The sequence below is a fragment of the Castor canadensis genome, chromosome 4 (genome assembly GCF_047511655.1).
Source record: "Castor canadensis chromosome 4, mCasCan1.hap1v2, whole genome shotgun sequence".
Lineage (NCBI taxonomy): Eukaryota > Metazoa > Chordata > Mammalia > Rodentia > Castoridae > Castor > Castor canadensis.
Window position 1 is genome coordinate 99,223,864 of NC_133389.1, and position 16,614 is coordinate 99,240,477.

General features: G+C 34.7%; 1 protein-coding gene across 3 annotated transcripts in view; it reads left to right on the plus strand.

Annotated features, from left to right (window-relative positions):
- Arhgap15 (Rho GTPase activating protein 15) overlaps positions 1–16,614 on the plus strand; it is a 586,717-nt gene that overhangs the window by 512,781 nt on the left and 57,322 nt on the right. For all 3 annotated transcript variants that reach the window (XM_074070670.1, XM_074070671.1, XM_074070672.1), the window contains one exon: positions 13,896–14,001. In XM_074070670.1, coding sequence (XP_073926771.1) covers positions 13,896–14,001 — 106 coding nt within the window. The remainder of the gene's footprint in view (positions 1–13,895; positions 14,002–16,614) is intronic.

Sequence of the window (16,614 nt, forward strand, 5' to 3'; positions counted from 1 at the left end):
AAATAACATACTAGTTATCAAAAATGTGGGGAAAATATTTTTACAGTATAAAGCAATCATCTATAGTCCCAGTATTCAAAGATAAACTTATTAAAGTTAATATTTTGGTATTTTTCATATCAGTCTTTTTAGTCAAGTACTTGGCAAAACTATAATGACATGATATCTAAGAAAGTTTACAAATGTTTATTCTTACAGATTAAAAAATAAAATTTATTGAAGTTACCTTTACAGATTAAAAAATAAAATTTATTGAAGTTACCTTTAAATTTATATAAAAATAAAGAGAAAATAAAATCATTCCAAATTTTATCATCACATTTTAGGGATATTTCCTTTTAGCCTGTTTGCTCAGCATTTGTTTTCCTTTGTTTTCTGGAGTAGTTCATTTAAAAATCACGAGGGCTGGTGGAGTGGCTCAAGAGGTAGCTTGCCTACCTAGCAAGTGTGAGGCCCCGAGTGCAAAACTCAGTACCGCCAAAAAAAAAAAATGACTAGAGATAAAGAATTTGGGGGGTGAATTCAAATGTCACATATTTGATATGTTGTAAGAACTTTTGTAAATAATGTCCCCATACCCAACACAATAAAAAAAAATTACTTTTACCAAAGACTCTTAGCAATAGAAGTCAACCTTCTGCTGCTTTCTGCAGCTTTGATTCTCAAGAGAGGAAGAAAACCTTGGGTAGTATCTCTCCAGCACATGTTCAGGTGACAGTATTTGCTAGCAGACTCCAGAATGAACAGCATCAATCATTGTTTAAATAATTGCCTCATACTAGAGATGTGGTTCAAGAGGAAGACAGCCTCCCTAGCAAGCTCAAGGCCCTGAGTTTAAACACCACTACCACCAAAAAATAAAATAATAATAATAATAAATAATAATTGCCTTATGTCCCCAGAGCTCTCTCAGAGTTCACCTAAACTATGAAGAGTGGACCACAAAAAAAGGCATTTTCTGGTACTATGAGTAAAACAGAAGCCAAAGAGAAATAATCCAATGGAGGCTTTTGGGTTTGGAATCCAAACTAAGCAAAGAAGCAGCTTAGTTTTGTTTACAATGACACTATCTTGAGGTATAAATTTTTATCCTTCATTTCATAAACTTACACAGGCCTTCAAGTAAATTTTTCAAGAAAGCTATGCTGTTACAGATCTTTGCATAGATGAGACTGTCCTGCTAACTTAGCATACATATGACAATTTTGAGTATGTACACAATTTGGAGGCCTCAAATTTTTCCCTATAAACTCAATAGGTAATATGTTGCTTTCCTTTAGGGTTTTGTGAGAAAAGTCTTAGGAAAGTCTAAATGTTTTTTATTTGCTATTATTTTTATCTGAATACTTATAAGATAAGGCTTTCTTATCATCATTCAAAAGTTTTGTCAAAATATATCAAAATAGTATATCTACTCACTGATATTTTCTTAGGATCTTGCCGTCACTTTCAATATTTAAATAGTTTTTTTCACTCTCAGAGTTTTCTTTAATTTTGCCTTTCTTACATAGATTGTCCTTAATTTTTCAAATGTTCTTGTTTCTCCTCAAGTATTTGTGAAAGTTGAAGACAACCTCTCGATTCTCTGATTTCCAACATGTCTTCCTCCTCCCCACTGTTTATGTTTCCACATTCTGGGGAAACACAGTTTGTCATCCATACCACTGACCTAATTTTTTGCAGTTATCATTTTACCTTTAACACAAATTTTAATTTTGTTTTGTATTTTTGGTTTTCACATGGTTCTTCCTCAATTTGCCCTAGTATCTTTCATCTTACCCTGTTCTCTTAAGACCACTGATCCTTTTTAGACTCCTGATTCTCACATTCTGTTGAAGATATTAAACAATTACCTAATTTTCTCATAGTCACTGTGAGACTTCTGAACTTCCTCTGAGCACTGTCCTTTTATCTGTAATAATATTTTTATAGGTTACACATAGTTATAAATTTTATGTTTACTCTTCCCAAAAGGTAGAAACATATCCAACAGTCTATGCACATTCCCTTTTACCCTCTATTTCACTTCTAGCCTAATCTTTGTCTTGGAGCTTTGCCCAGGTGACAAACTGATAATGACAGCTTCTACATTAATTTTTACCTACCATATTTGTCCTCCTAAAGCCCTATTATGCTTTCATTGAAATATCTCTTGTCCTAATTCCTTTGCTGACTAGCACTAAAAGATGAAATACATACAACATTAGAATTCCAAGAATTTATTCCTAACAAGATCTTGTGAGTCTCCACCCACTATGTTTTAGGTATGGGACAATTCCACAGTGATTTGTGTCATTATCAGCATTTCTTTCTGTCTTCTTCCAATAATGTCCACAGACATAAAATCCATTCTCATGAAATAACATCTATTTATTTTAATTATTCCAAGTAAAAGAGAAATATTGGTCTAGAGTTAGAAAGGAAAAGATGGATGAGGAGGGGATGAAGAAAAGCACTCACCAACACTAACCAGCACTAACTGTAATGAGAGTGCTACCCTGTGTTCTGGTTGGCATAGCCTTGTGGCTTTGACTCTATATGCAGACAGCTGAAGACAAGGATGTTTATATCTGCTTTCGGAAGGCAGACCCTTTGATTTAATAGTTCAGCAGCTCAGGTGGCCCTAACACTGGCCTTTTCCAATTGAGTCTGAAATGTTTTCCAGTGAATTGTTCTTAAATTTCTATCACTATTTGATGTCAGTCTGTGTTTAACTTATTTTAAGAAGCAGAGTTTATTTTCTTTGTCCTCAAACATATTTAGTGACAAGTTCTAAGAGGTGATTAGGTGTTGCCAACCAGATGCCATTTTAAACCAAAAGTCAAGATTTGCATCAGCTCTTTTCAGAGAGCATCACACTGAAAGTTCTTATTCAAATTCTTCCTCTGGGTGTGACCTCTGCTGTGGCTTCTTTACATTTATGTCTTTACCTAGAAATGATAGCAGCCCTATGAGGAAGGCACTTATTTTTAGTCTGCCATTTCAAGGCCCTTTAAGCTTCTAAGAAGATGCTTAAGATCACAAAGTGTAAGTCAATCATTTAATCATAATGATAGATTTTTTTTCCACTTAGAGGATTTATTTTTTTTCACTGTCTAAACCACACCTTGGTTCTTTATAAAAAAAAATTTGATTTTTATATCATAGAAAAAAGTTTCTCTTGGCTTGATTTGCTGGTAAGGAGGTGTGTGAATGGCCTCAAGTTATACATTTGCAGAGGAAATACCATCCAGATGCTCAAGTCAGCCTTTTCTTGGCAGCCAGCTAAGAACCATACCGAAACTGAGTCTGAAATCTTTAACAAAAGAATTCCGAAAGCTCTTACCTTTGGAAAGGACATTAATTAAAAGAAACAGTCATCTCTCCCGTGATCAAAGTTTAACTACTATTACTCAGAGTTCACCACACAATTAACACTTTGAACTGATCAGCAAATGGGATTAGAGCAAGAAATTTTGAGGTGAGACTACTGAATGGACATATGCTCTCACCCAACTCCTGGCTCCTCATCTTTGAAAGAAAGAAAAAACAATGAAATGCTCCACTCCTAATGAACTGGGCAGATTTTGTAGTCGGTGAGGTGTTTGCCATTACATATTGCACATAATGTATGGCACTGTTAGGAGGAAAAAATTGGAGTCAAAGTGGCTGGAAAGTTAGGTCTGCTCTGTAGCACTGTGAGATTGTTGACATCTGCCGAGGTTGGAGCGCTCAGTAAGCAGGAAATGGGGTGTCACTCTGAGTGGTAGTTTACCATTATCCTGGCATCCTAATGAAGTGTCTGCAGTGCACAGAGCTTCTGGATGGCATCTTAACGCACGGCTAAGCAAAAGCACTTCTCTCCCTGTCACTGTCATCCATCTGCCTGCACCCTACTGTAGCCAATGGGATGGAACCATGCTACAATGTGCTATAAGCCATTTAGAGTTGCACATTGCATAATCAGTCCCATCAAATATGTAAAAAATGGCTATTATTGGTTATTTTCCTCAAACTCTGGCACCTGGAGTTTGATACATTAAAGTTAAACTTTCCCAAGTGCTTTTTGCTATTAATTCCACTTTTCTCCCACTATCTAAATGGGAATAAGTTGCATCCTCATTGTCTTAAGTCTTGGTAATGGATTGAAAGAGTTGTATGAATATTCATTAAAAACTTAACTGTACATCACACTTGGTGAATTCATCAATTTATAATAAAATGGAGAGGTCATTTTCTTTGAGATAACCATTTTTAAGAAAAGGGCAACTTCAATTGCAAACTGGTTGTTTTCATCTTAGAGTACATTATTTAGTTTGCAGTGAGTTTGAGGTCTTTTAATAGATTTCTTTAAAGACACAGTGCATTTCACCAAACACATTTGCATTTTAAGCTACTCTTGTCAATGCCAGATGATTATATTTGGTGTTTTAATATTACCTCCAATGAAATTCAAATGCAATGGAGTGAAGGATGTCTGTAATGGGTGGCATAAGTAGAGGGGTGGGGGAGGGATGTGGGTGTGTGTGTAAGCCTCCTAAAACTTCTGGATAGGCTTTGCAAACCAGACTGCAAAGCAGCTGGGCTTTCAGGGTAAGAACTAAAGTGGCAAGATGGCCACAAAGTTGAGAAGAAGCTTTCTATAACAGCTATGGGCCACTGGAATTTGCTAAATTGGGGAGTGCAGGGTGGGCAGAGAGGGTAGGTTATATAAACAAAAGGGTACAGCATAATTCAGTTGCATCAGGAATTTTTTTTCAGACGTTAAAACTATGGTAAACATAACAGCAGGAAGCTTGCACTGCTGCACAGTGGGAAGCTCAAAGCGTCTGCCCGAGCTGTGCCTGGCTCCAACCACTGCTAGAAGTCTCCGACTTTCATTAGCACTAGAATATTCACCCAGTTCCCCAGAAAAGGAGAAAAATCCAAGCAGCAAAGCCCCTCACTAATTACCATAAATGCTCCCAGGTTACAATTTGGGAGGGGGGCGGAAATAATGGCAGAATGATGTTAAACTCAAACAGAAGAGTCATCTGAAATTTAAAAAAAAAGACTAAAGGGGCATGTTTGTTGCTGGCTTGTTTGTTTGTTTGTTTGTTTGTTTGTTTTAAATCAGTGTAGCCCTTCATTTGATTGGTAAAGCAGTTTGCAGGAATTTTAGGCAAACATTTTACAATGCTATTTTAGAAAACTTAAACAAATTGTGTGCAACTCCTTTTGAGCAACAAAAGTACAAGTTAATTTCACAAATGGCTTTCCCACCTTGATCCCCAAATCTATGCAAGCATATTTAACAGCGAGTCTCTAAAATAGAAGCTGTTTCCTCTGCAGGAAATTTGCAATAATATAAAAATTAATATAGGATCAAATGTAACAAGGTATGCAGAGTAAAGCACATTACTGCAAAACACTGTACTTCAACTTAAAAGGTTTCTTTTCCTTAAAGAATAGAGTTGTTCAAGAAAAATATTAGGCTTCTTCTAAAAGAAAGAGGTCTACTGTTGATGCCCATAAACATTTAACGTGATAGGGGTTTTTTTTGTTGGGATGATAGGTGTTTATTTTTGCTAAATCCAGACTCTGGTTTCTTCATTCATATCCCCCCAGCTGCTGTCAGCAATACAGCACATCAGCTTTCCTTCATGTGCGAATATTTCTCCAGAACTCATTTGCAAAAGAGTCGAAGCAATATTAAACACCACATCCAAACCTCTTTTAAACACACAAAGAAATGGGAAAACACATCAGAACTAGACCATTGAGAAAATCCTCCTTTCAAATTTACTGTTTGCTTCACATGCTAGTATAAAATATCCCACAAAGTCCCGTTTGTGATCCATTTGAAACAATCTTGATTTGCTTAAATTGTCACATTCTTCTTGCACATTTCTTCCTAAATGCAAAAATGGCAAAGAATTCTCCTCCTTCTTCATTATAAAAGTGCAGAAATTCTGGCTTGTTTATTCCTAATGGTACACTTGAGAAAGAAGAAAATATATAAATATCTCTTTCAGAAGATTAGTTGTCTCAATCTTTAAAAGAGAGGATTTGTTCATTTTCCTCCCATAGTAAACAACTTGGGTTTTCATTGAAATTTCCCTGTGTTAAATTAATGCATTTTACTTTTCTGACTTGGTCTCATGGTTCTAAAACATCAGACCTTCTTAATAGCATTGTTTCTTCCATACTATGTACTAATAATGTCATTAGGATATTGATAGGGTTGGAATAAGCATCTTTTTTGAATTTGTTGGAAGACTCTTCTACTACATTGTAACTTATTAACCAGAGTCTAAAAATCTCCCAATCTAACAACATAAAACTGTTTTACTCTTTATGAGAACACATTTCCAAGCTGAGGGTTTCAGGCAAGAAATGTCATAAGTGTTTTGAGTATTTCAAACCAAGCATAAAATTTTTGTCTGATCTACTGGTAAGAGTTCTATTGACAGTCAAAAGCAGAGAAAGCCCTGGCCATCAAGTCAGAAGAAAGAAGAATCATAAAAAAAAAGTAAATAGTTTACCAGTTTCAATTTCTAAAGTATTGTTTAGTCCTTTTACAAAACATTAAAAAAAGTCTCCTACTTATAAAGTGTGTCTATATGTATTCCTAGCATACATGTGGTTCTTCAAAGATTATATTAAAGATGCTAATGAAAAATGGCCAATATTTTCAAGAAACTATAAAGAGAGAGAGACAGAGAGGGAGAGAAAAGCAAGCTGTGGCAAAAAAACCTAGGCTCAGCAGCTTTCTGGGGAAAATGGTGGAATGTGACTATGTGATTTATAATGAGAAAAGGTATCTACAACATACAATTTTCTACCTAGCTGCAAATAATAATTCATAGTGATGTCCCTTCCAGATAAAAGACCTTTGCTATGTAGAACCCATGTGGTAAAATGATCATGATAAATGTCAGACCAGTGCAGGTAACGGCTTTACAAACCATTAAGATTAGCTGGCTCTTTTTTCCGATGATAACAGTAACCATGCTGTGACTCTATGTGGTAATAATATCTCAGTCCTGATAAATGCCAGAGCCAGGCAGAGGTGTTTATCATTCCCAGTTCAGAAATGCTGACTAAAGTTACCACATGTTGCCTGTTTTTCTTCTTTTGCAACAGTCTCATAATTTGGGGGTAAAAAAAAAAGCTGAATCATAAAATTATTTTATACTTCATTTCTTAGAGGACTTTGCTGTTTAATTCATACCTGTTTCCTACTGAACTTTACTGTGTGGCCATATCAAATGAAATGGCCAAAGAGTTTACCTTACTAAATATCATCTCCTTTTCAGAGGCCTTTTGTTCATAGTGAACGGTTATGGGTAAAGTTTAAAATGCTGTCTCTAAAAAATATATTTAACTTCAAAAATAGTGAAAACATTTCTTAGTTCTACTTTTTCTAGTTGTGAGATAGATCCTAGTTGTTTTTAAGACAGATTTTTTTTTAAATCCCCTATAATTGAATGTGCCCAGCAATGGAAAGAGACAGAAAATAGACACTTGGTATGAACACTTTAAATCTTGAAAAGCATTTGTAAGATTTTTACCCTCATGAAAATGTACAAAAGTAATGGTTAATGTAAGTAGCTACTTGAATATTTGAAATGAATTGCTGTTTACAATGAGAAAGATGTGAAATGATTCAAAATTGTAAGACTTTTTTTAGCTTGTAAAACCAGATATACATACATAAATAGAGCTTAAAGAAAATTTTCATAGAACTGAATTTCAAAGAAAAAAACTACTGAGCTTCACTTTCTCAACAGACTATTACCTCAGGACGAATTAGGGTCATTTGTAACTTATAGTAACGTGCTAGGCAACCATGACACCTCCAAAATTACTTTGAGAAGAAAAAATTCTAGGGAAGAAGATAGGATTGTGCTTTTCTTGTGAAGATTACTGCTGGAGTTGTCCAGACATTGCCTTACTCTTTGATTCAAAGACAGGCAACATTGCAAAATTGAGGAGTAGACGTTTGGGTTAAGAGACAGTTTTAGGTTGATGAATTTTAGAGAATGTAATCATTCAAAAATTGACTGCACCAAAGTAATACCCTTTTATGAAAGTTACTTAAAGCCTAAAATTTGAATGCTTTTTCTAAACTTTACCCCAAGGAAAGTCAACACCTCAGAAATCTCTAGAATAGTTCTATGAAAAAACATACATTTTTATTTTCCTTGAATGTATTTAAGGATGCTTAAAAAAGTACAGTAATTTTGAAGATCTTCAAAATTTGATTAAGTAGAATTTTACACTCATTGTTTGGTGACATTTAAATTATTTTGACTTTTTTTAGTGTAGTGAGTCAGCATCTCAAAAGCTTTTTGAGTTTAATGATTTTCTTAGATGATCCATTCAATAAGAAGAAAGATATACACTTCACTGACACCATATTATGACATCATATTTAAATATATTATGACATATTTTGTATTTTATCTGCTCCTCTGGATTATGAAATAACAAAGACCTTTACATTTACCACAGGTTGAACATTGGCCTTAATAAATATTGTTTTCTTTGAACATATATAAATACATATATGTGAAATATTCTATAAATTAAATACAAAATATGACTTTTCTAGGTTTCAGGGTGCTATGGAGTCACAGAATTTCAAAAAATTGAAAATTTCCAATTATGGATTAGCCTCAAGGCCATAGTTATTCCTTGTTTATGATACAGCTACACTTTCATTTATGATAAACTATATACTTATGAATTTTTAACCAACCACATAACTCTCAGCATTCTGTGTATTTACAAAATCTATCATATTCCATGACTTGTTTCCATTTTGGGGAAAAGGCAAAAAGAATAAAATTTATGGTTTTGTATGATATTAGAAATAACCTTAAACTTCGTTCAGTCATGTGACAATATTAATAAAGAGAATAATTAAATAGAAACATTTTCAAGGGAAGGGAACTTACATTTAATGAGCACTTACTAAATGTGCATTTAATTCAACAAAAAACTTATGAGATGTATAACTTTTTTGTTTTTTGGTGGTACTGGATATGAACTCAGGGCCTCATGCTTGCTAGGCAGGCACTCTATCACTTGAGCCACTCCACCAGTATAACTTTTTGTACTTTTAAGTAAAGATCTGAAGCATCAAGAGTTTAAGCAACTTACCAAAAATCATACAGAAGAGAAAAAATTCTAACCGAGTTTTGTCAGACTGTTCACTTCTCTTATTTGTAACATGGGTTTGAAATATATGTATTTGTATCCATTTGTGAGGTTTGAATCTGCCCTCAGAGTATTTTTTCTCAGAGTAAATGTAAGTTATTTAGAGACATTAATCAAACCATTGTTGTCATACCTTGGATGACTTTTCAACCCCCAAATAAAATTTGGTCATTAAAAAACATGTTCTCAAAGATTTGTATCCAGTGGTAGGATATGCTAAAACAAATAAGTTGTTCTCTGAAGACACATTCCTATCAACTAAGACAATCTCTAATCTCTGAAATTATCATGATGCAAAAAGCATAAATTGAATATGATCTAGAGAATTGCTTTCTTCCAAATATAGCCCTGACATGTAGTGACTTCCATGTTTTTCATACAGGATGAATTAAACAACTCAGAAGAAATTTCAGAAGCAGAAGAGCTGTGGTACTGATGACCTCCTTAACACAAAGGGATACAGTTATCCTTTAAGAATTGTAGATAAGTGAGATGAAGAGAACTCCCTACATTGGTTACTGAGAGAATGGAGTCTTTCTTTCTCTGGATGAAACTATATAACTGCAGAATCTATGTTGAAATATGATCTAACATGTGGCCATAAATAAGTTAAGAAAAATAAAAGCATGGATGATAAGGCTGGAAGTGTCTGGAGGTCATCAAGTCCAAGGTTCCTCACTATGTAGAACTCTTTCCATCATCATATAACTTTATCTTATCTCTTTTCTAAAAAGCATTTGGTTGTAAATGTCTTTGTCTTAGTAGCAACATTTCATGCAGAAAAATGCAAATCATAAACCATATTTTGAAAAATGTGCCCTCAAAACCATTAATGGGGGTGACTATAAAGCCACATCCTTATCATAACATTAAAGGGTATTTCACATCATGTAAGAGATGTTACTTCACTGAGTAGCATGCGATTGTCTTTGAAGAAGCCGATTTACAATAATGAGCTTGGTGTAGTCTGAGAAGATGGGGTCAGGTAGTTGAAGAGTGGGCAGGAAACAGTTTAGAGTCACTGTTGGATGGTGAAAATGAACTACAACAGAAAGTCTTGGATGTAGTTGTTGGTTCACAGTTTAGAGATTCGAAATGCCATTTGGATCTAGTTGGGGAATTTAAATGAATGTATTAAAAAGCACAGCATCAGCATAAAAAAATCATACTAGAAAGAGGGTAGGAATAAATGCAAATGAAAAAGAAGAAATCATGGAGTTTATTATTTCTGGGATGATTTTGTGTTTTTTAATATACAATTTGCCTACAAAGTTCTTTAATACCCCATGTAGAAAAATTCCATCAGCCCCTCCTTCTTAACGTAAAAAAGTCGGAGATGTTTCAACTTCTCCTCAAACTTTTCATGGCTTCACAATAATGAGAAACCGTATTCTAAAGGAGAAATATTAATAGAAACTGTTGTCTTTCAGATGCTCATTGAATCAATTGAAGACAGTTGACACATCTTTAGTAAGCTGTGTATGCATCTTAGCTCATTAACCACTCCTGTATTATGTATGCTGATTCTCATTCTTAATATGACACATCAATAAACCAGATCTGAAAAGGTGTCATTTCAATTTTAATGTATCCAATTGTATTTTTAGATGTTCCCTGCTTAGAAGTGTTTGTGTTATTTCCTGATTTTACAAGCTATGGAAGAGTGGGTGTGGTATTGATTCAAATGGGAAAACATTGCTTTCCTATAACATTTTCAAAAGATTTTGATCTGATTATGTTGTAAGAAAAATAAATTGTTCCTCTTAATAGTAATTCAGCCCTCATAAGCATCGTAGTTTCTCCTCTAGAATTTCAGCATAATTTAGTCACAAATATGCATGTATGTATATCCAGTTTTTCAATTCTTCAAGTATATATGGAAGTAGAAAAAGAAAGAAAAATATTTTTGTAAAATATTTTTCATGTAAACTGTTTCTTATAGGCAGATTTAGAAATCACATTTTTATACAGATTTTTATACATAACTGCTCAGATCATCAGTTTCTTGATACCAACTCAGTTCAAAAATTAGCAACTACACTACATTTTGAATGTTCATTATAACCAGATAATATGCTAAGTGCTAGAAATAAAAGGTGAACTAGACCCACAACAAACCTCAAAAGAAGAGTTGGGGGAAGGTGAGCACTTATAGAGTACTTAGTTTTACTTGTCATTGTAAGGTACATTGCATTTCATATTGCCATAAAACTACCCTTTTAGATGTTACTCAAATAGAATAAGGACACATACCTAATGAAAAGCTATTACAGAATTCAAGCTGAGGTCATCTATTCCAATTCATATCCATGCCTTCCATTTGTTCACTAATTCTTTTCCCATTCATATAACCCAGTACCTGCAAGTATAAAAGACACATTTCATTGGGAAATTCCCTGTTTAATTAGGGAAATTGACAAGCATTCAATCCGTGGAAATACTATATGAAATGTTGTATAAGAAAAATGTTTTAAGTGCAATGGAACAAAGCAGAGTGAGAGCTAACTCTATCTAGTCTGAGCTCAGAATTCTTTTATGGGAGCTTAACAGATTTGTTAATGTTTTAATTCCTATTCAATCACTGTGGTAGTGACCTTTAAATTCAGGCATTCCAATTAATCAATGTTCACCTTTTTTACCCATCTGACTAGATCATATGCTCCCTAAAACTAAAGTTTGCTGAATATAGTCATTAAGATCACTATCCACTTATTGTCTATCAAGACTAAGTTAGGGCTGCAACTTCTAGTCTTCATTGTCAAACTGTCCCCCTGCCCTTTTTTTTTTTTTTTTTGGGTATTGTGACATTGACCTGATTATTACTATAGCCACAAATTTCAGTGACATAAGAAAGATCTCCTTTTCTCCTCTCCCTTCTTTTCTCTCCCCCTTCCCCATATCATCTATATTGCTGAAACCAAATGGTTTACCAGATCTTCAAGTAAAATACACTACTAGCATCAGGCCAAACTATGTATAGTGAACCCAACTCTTGAATATGTGGGGGAGGGTGTGTGCATATAATAATTGGTATGTGATATTAGCATGTGAGGGTTTTTATCCAGCATCCCTAGTTTATGGTTTTCCATAAGCACCAACTAGTCCTGTGAAGTACCACATTTTCTTACTACTATTAAGCTATAAGGAGGCTTACCACTCTTTGGCAGAAAAGTTACATCTGGTATAGACTATGATGTTGCAACTTTCTTTTTTCTCTTTCTCTTCTCTTATTTCTTTCATTAGCAGTTGTTCAAGCCATATTATGTTGAAACTCTTCTAAGAATAACTGCAATTTTGAAACCCTTGACTATGGGAGGCATTATTTATAGACCTTTGTGGTTTTAGGAGGAAAAAAGAAACATTTCCAAACAGAGTTCTAGTAGGAAGACTGCCTTCACCCCACTGTAGCCAAATACCATCTTCAGCAGGATATTTTCCTATAATTCTTTATGAAAAGTTTCTTCTGCAATATTGTATTAAAGGAACTGTCAGTTTCTAAATTTCTTCTTATCTCACTATATAAAATTTATATACTTATTAACAAGAGATTATGAATTGGGCTTTCGAAAGTACATCTTATTAAGAACTGTTTCATCTTAGTATCAGAGATCCATCCACACAGGCTTTGGCACACTGTACTTATTTTGTCAAAGAAATCCAGGTCTCATTGTTCCATAGATTCTGAGATGCTCCACTCAGTGTGTTCCACTTTTTTATAGCCTCAGTTCTCAAGGTCATCTCACAGTGCAGCCAGTCTGTCTTCCTTCTAAGAAGCAGAAAGGGGGAAAAAAAAAAAAAGGCTCAAAAGATTAATCAGCTCTGTACACAAGCCTTCCCAGGAGTCTGGCCCTCATTGGCCAGACTTGGTCACGTTACCAACCCAACTGCTGTAGAAGCTGGGAAATGGAACTTTCCCACTGGGTATGTTACCATCGTCTCCACAGTGGGATTGTCTTGCAAAGGAAGAAGAGATTGGATATTGGGTGGATGTCTGTCTTACATATTATTTTTCAATGCATCATCTTTTCCAGCAATGAGCTCTTTAGAATCATAACAAGATCTGTGCTGGTAGTTAAAGATAAAATATAAGAAGGAAAAATACCTAACTCGGTGTTCATAAAGTGTTTAAGTGTGATAAATATTTACGCACTTCTAGATGGTAAGGCCCTGTTTAGAACTATGGTAATGATAATTTCCTAGGGAACTAAATAACTCAATTCTTATTTTGCCACCCATGTAAAAGAAACAAAATGAGGGAAGCAATCTATGTGGTATACAGTTTTGAACAACTGTTTATTTTTAAAGGTACATATGACTAGATATTTTGATACCTATATGCAAAGTCTCTTTTTCCATGAGAAATGACACAATCACAGGTTACAAATAGGAAACAGATATCTTTGGAAGCCATTATTCACCCTATCATATCTCCTTTACCATATTGTAAAAAGAAAATTTGAAACAGTTCAATACCTGATCTTAACAGAAAGATTGTGTCAAAATCACACTACAGCTGCTTTCATGACATCCTGGTCCAATTCAGAGTCAAAATAAAGAAATTCTATAATGAGTAGGAGAACATGTATTTCCTTTGGCTGCTGATTAATACTTTTAGTTGCTATGCCGTAGTCCAAAATTCTCCTAAGAATTCTCTCATGTATCCATGAAATTCCATCCTTTTCTAATCTCCCCCCCACCTTTTTTTTTTTCAGAAAAGCAAGACAACAATGCAAGGATTGAAAGCATAAAGTCTCTGGTACAAAAACTCCCTGCACCAAATCGTGACACCATGAAAGTCCTCTTTGGACATCTAACAAAGTAAGTTATAAGGGTTTCTGGGTGTCATAATCATTATGGAAATAAGCAACATTAAATTTTATATCTCTAAGACAAGAGTTTCCCAGTGCAATCTATCTCATATTTTCCCCTCTAGCTGATCTAAGTCTTTCTGAAGATGCTAGAAAATGTATCAGAGATAGGAAGAAGATCCTACAAAGGAACTTCTGAAAGAATTTATTTTATTTTTCCTGGCTTTTCTAATAAGTAGATATTTGCTGACTGATTATCAAAACCAATGTGAGGGCCTGACATAGGCCTTCTTGACTTTTCATATCAATATCATGGAAGTGGCATGAAAGGTTTCAGATATGAGTTAAAAAACCATCCCCATTGGGACAATTGTGGTTTGAGGCCAACCTGAACAAAAAATTAAGCAAGACCATATCACAAAAAAAAGCAGGTATTGTGGTTCATTTCTGTAATCCCAGCTACATGAGAGGCAAAGGTAGGAGGATTGCAGTCCAAGGCTGGCACTTGACAAAAGAAAAACCCTATCTGAAAAATAAGCTAAAACAAGAAGGCCTGGGGCATGGCTCAAGTGGTAAAGCATTTGCTTAGCAAGTGCAAAGCCCTGAGTTCAAATCCCAGTAAGGCCAAGAGAGAGGAGAGACAGAAAAAGAGAGAGAGAGAGAGAGAGAGAAAGCAGCCCACCATGCACCAAGTGCTATAAGCAAAAATACCTTACCCAGGAAGAAAAAGGCAAATGTAATGACCCAGAGATTCCAAGGAGCTTCATGTATTTGAAAAGTCGAAAATAGTGCAGGAAGACTAGCAGCTAATGAGTAAGGGGTATGGTATTAGGCGCTGAAGTCCCAGACATTAGACTAATGCCAGATCACATAGCATCTTGAAGGCCAGTAAGAGATCTGGATTGCATTGTAAGTACAAGGAAAAAACTGCTGAAGAATGCCAAATTTAGGTAATACAAAAGATTACTCTGTGGTCCATGCAGGAAGCAGTGGTAGCTTGAGTGGAGGCCTCAGAGAGAAGTGGGTGAAGATATTTTAGAGGTAGATCAAGATGGATTTGCTGGGACTGGGTATGGTGAGAAAAGAAGAAACCAAGTGTATCATTTTGGGTTTCTGCTTGGGCAAGTATAGAAATGAAAATTTCACTTACAGAGATGAATAAAATTGGAGGTGGAATAGAAAGATCAATTTGGAGCTCTATTTTGAACATAGTAAGTCTGAAATGACTGTTATTTGCCTTCTGTTAACACCTTCTTCAGATAAGGCACAGTGCAACACAAGTGGTTTTAGCTTTCATGGTGAATGCATAGTAATAGTGCACAAATTCATAGAATAGTGAACTAAATAGTAGTTAAGCTTTTGCAACATTAATTCTCCTTAATCACCTAATCATCTGTTCTTTGGATTGAGTCATTTCTACACGTTATCCAACTAATTCATTACTTAATTTTTAATTGTGAATGTAACACATACGACGGCACAAAAAATGTAAGCAAAAGTGATGCATATACATTAGAGAGTGAAATTTGCCTACCAGTCATTGTTAGCCTGCTGAGCAGAAGTAACTAACACTTTTTAATGTATCCTTCCACACATGTTTCAAAGCACATGCAAACATATGTGTGTATGGTTGCTTCTGGTGCTACAGTGCATCACACTGTACATACTATTCTGCAACTATTTTGCAACTCATGGAGTTGCAAAACTTCCATTTCATTAAACAAACTTGTCTTATTTACTTTAATGATGATATACGATTCAAGATTTGGATTGTACATAACCCACTAAACCAGTCATTGCTTTAGGAAACCTGTTTTAATCTAATGTGTTACATTCATTATTCTTTTATTTTACTCTCAGAGAGGAACATTGTCCCAAAGTTCTGAATTTCCCTTATTGTTAGAAAGTCCCTTCTTATCACCTCCACATGCTGTCTAAGATGGAAACTGACTAAAGTCTAGTGAAAGGATCTTGGGTCTTAAAGAAATAGAGTTCTAGATAGAGTCAAATCCTTGTTCTACACTTTACTCCTGTTATGATCTTAGGCAAGTAAAATAGGATTAAATAATATCAACTGTATCTTGTGGTTATAAGAATTAAATGAGATAATGCATATAAAATGTCTGGCACAAGGTAAGCATTCTTCAAATGTTAATTTTTTTCTCTCAGAATTCTTACACACCATGAAAAGGGTTTCAAGTTGCACATAAACACTGGTGTTCTTATCTCCATAACTCTAACTGGGCAAAGTCATAAAACAAACGGAAAAGTGTACGACTTAATGGTATGCAATACCTAGTCTTAAAGCACTTGAGCAATATCCATAACTTAATCTCAATTGTTCCTTTTTTCTAATGGGAAAAATAGCTATAAAATGAAGAAACTGCGAATCCACTAAAACATCCTTGAGAAACACAAACACACACTACACTAAGATTTAAGATCACAGTGCTGTATTACCTCACAGCACTCATATTTTAAGGTTCATCATTACAGATGAGGAGAAAACATGTTATTTGGCAGCCACCAACTTTTCTTGGGTGGTGTGACCATTATTCCACCCTGCACCATTTATAAATTAGATTTAATTATGCATAGGAGTGTGTACACGATTATATCTTGT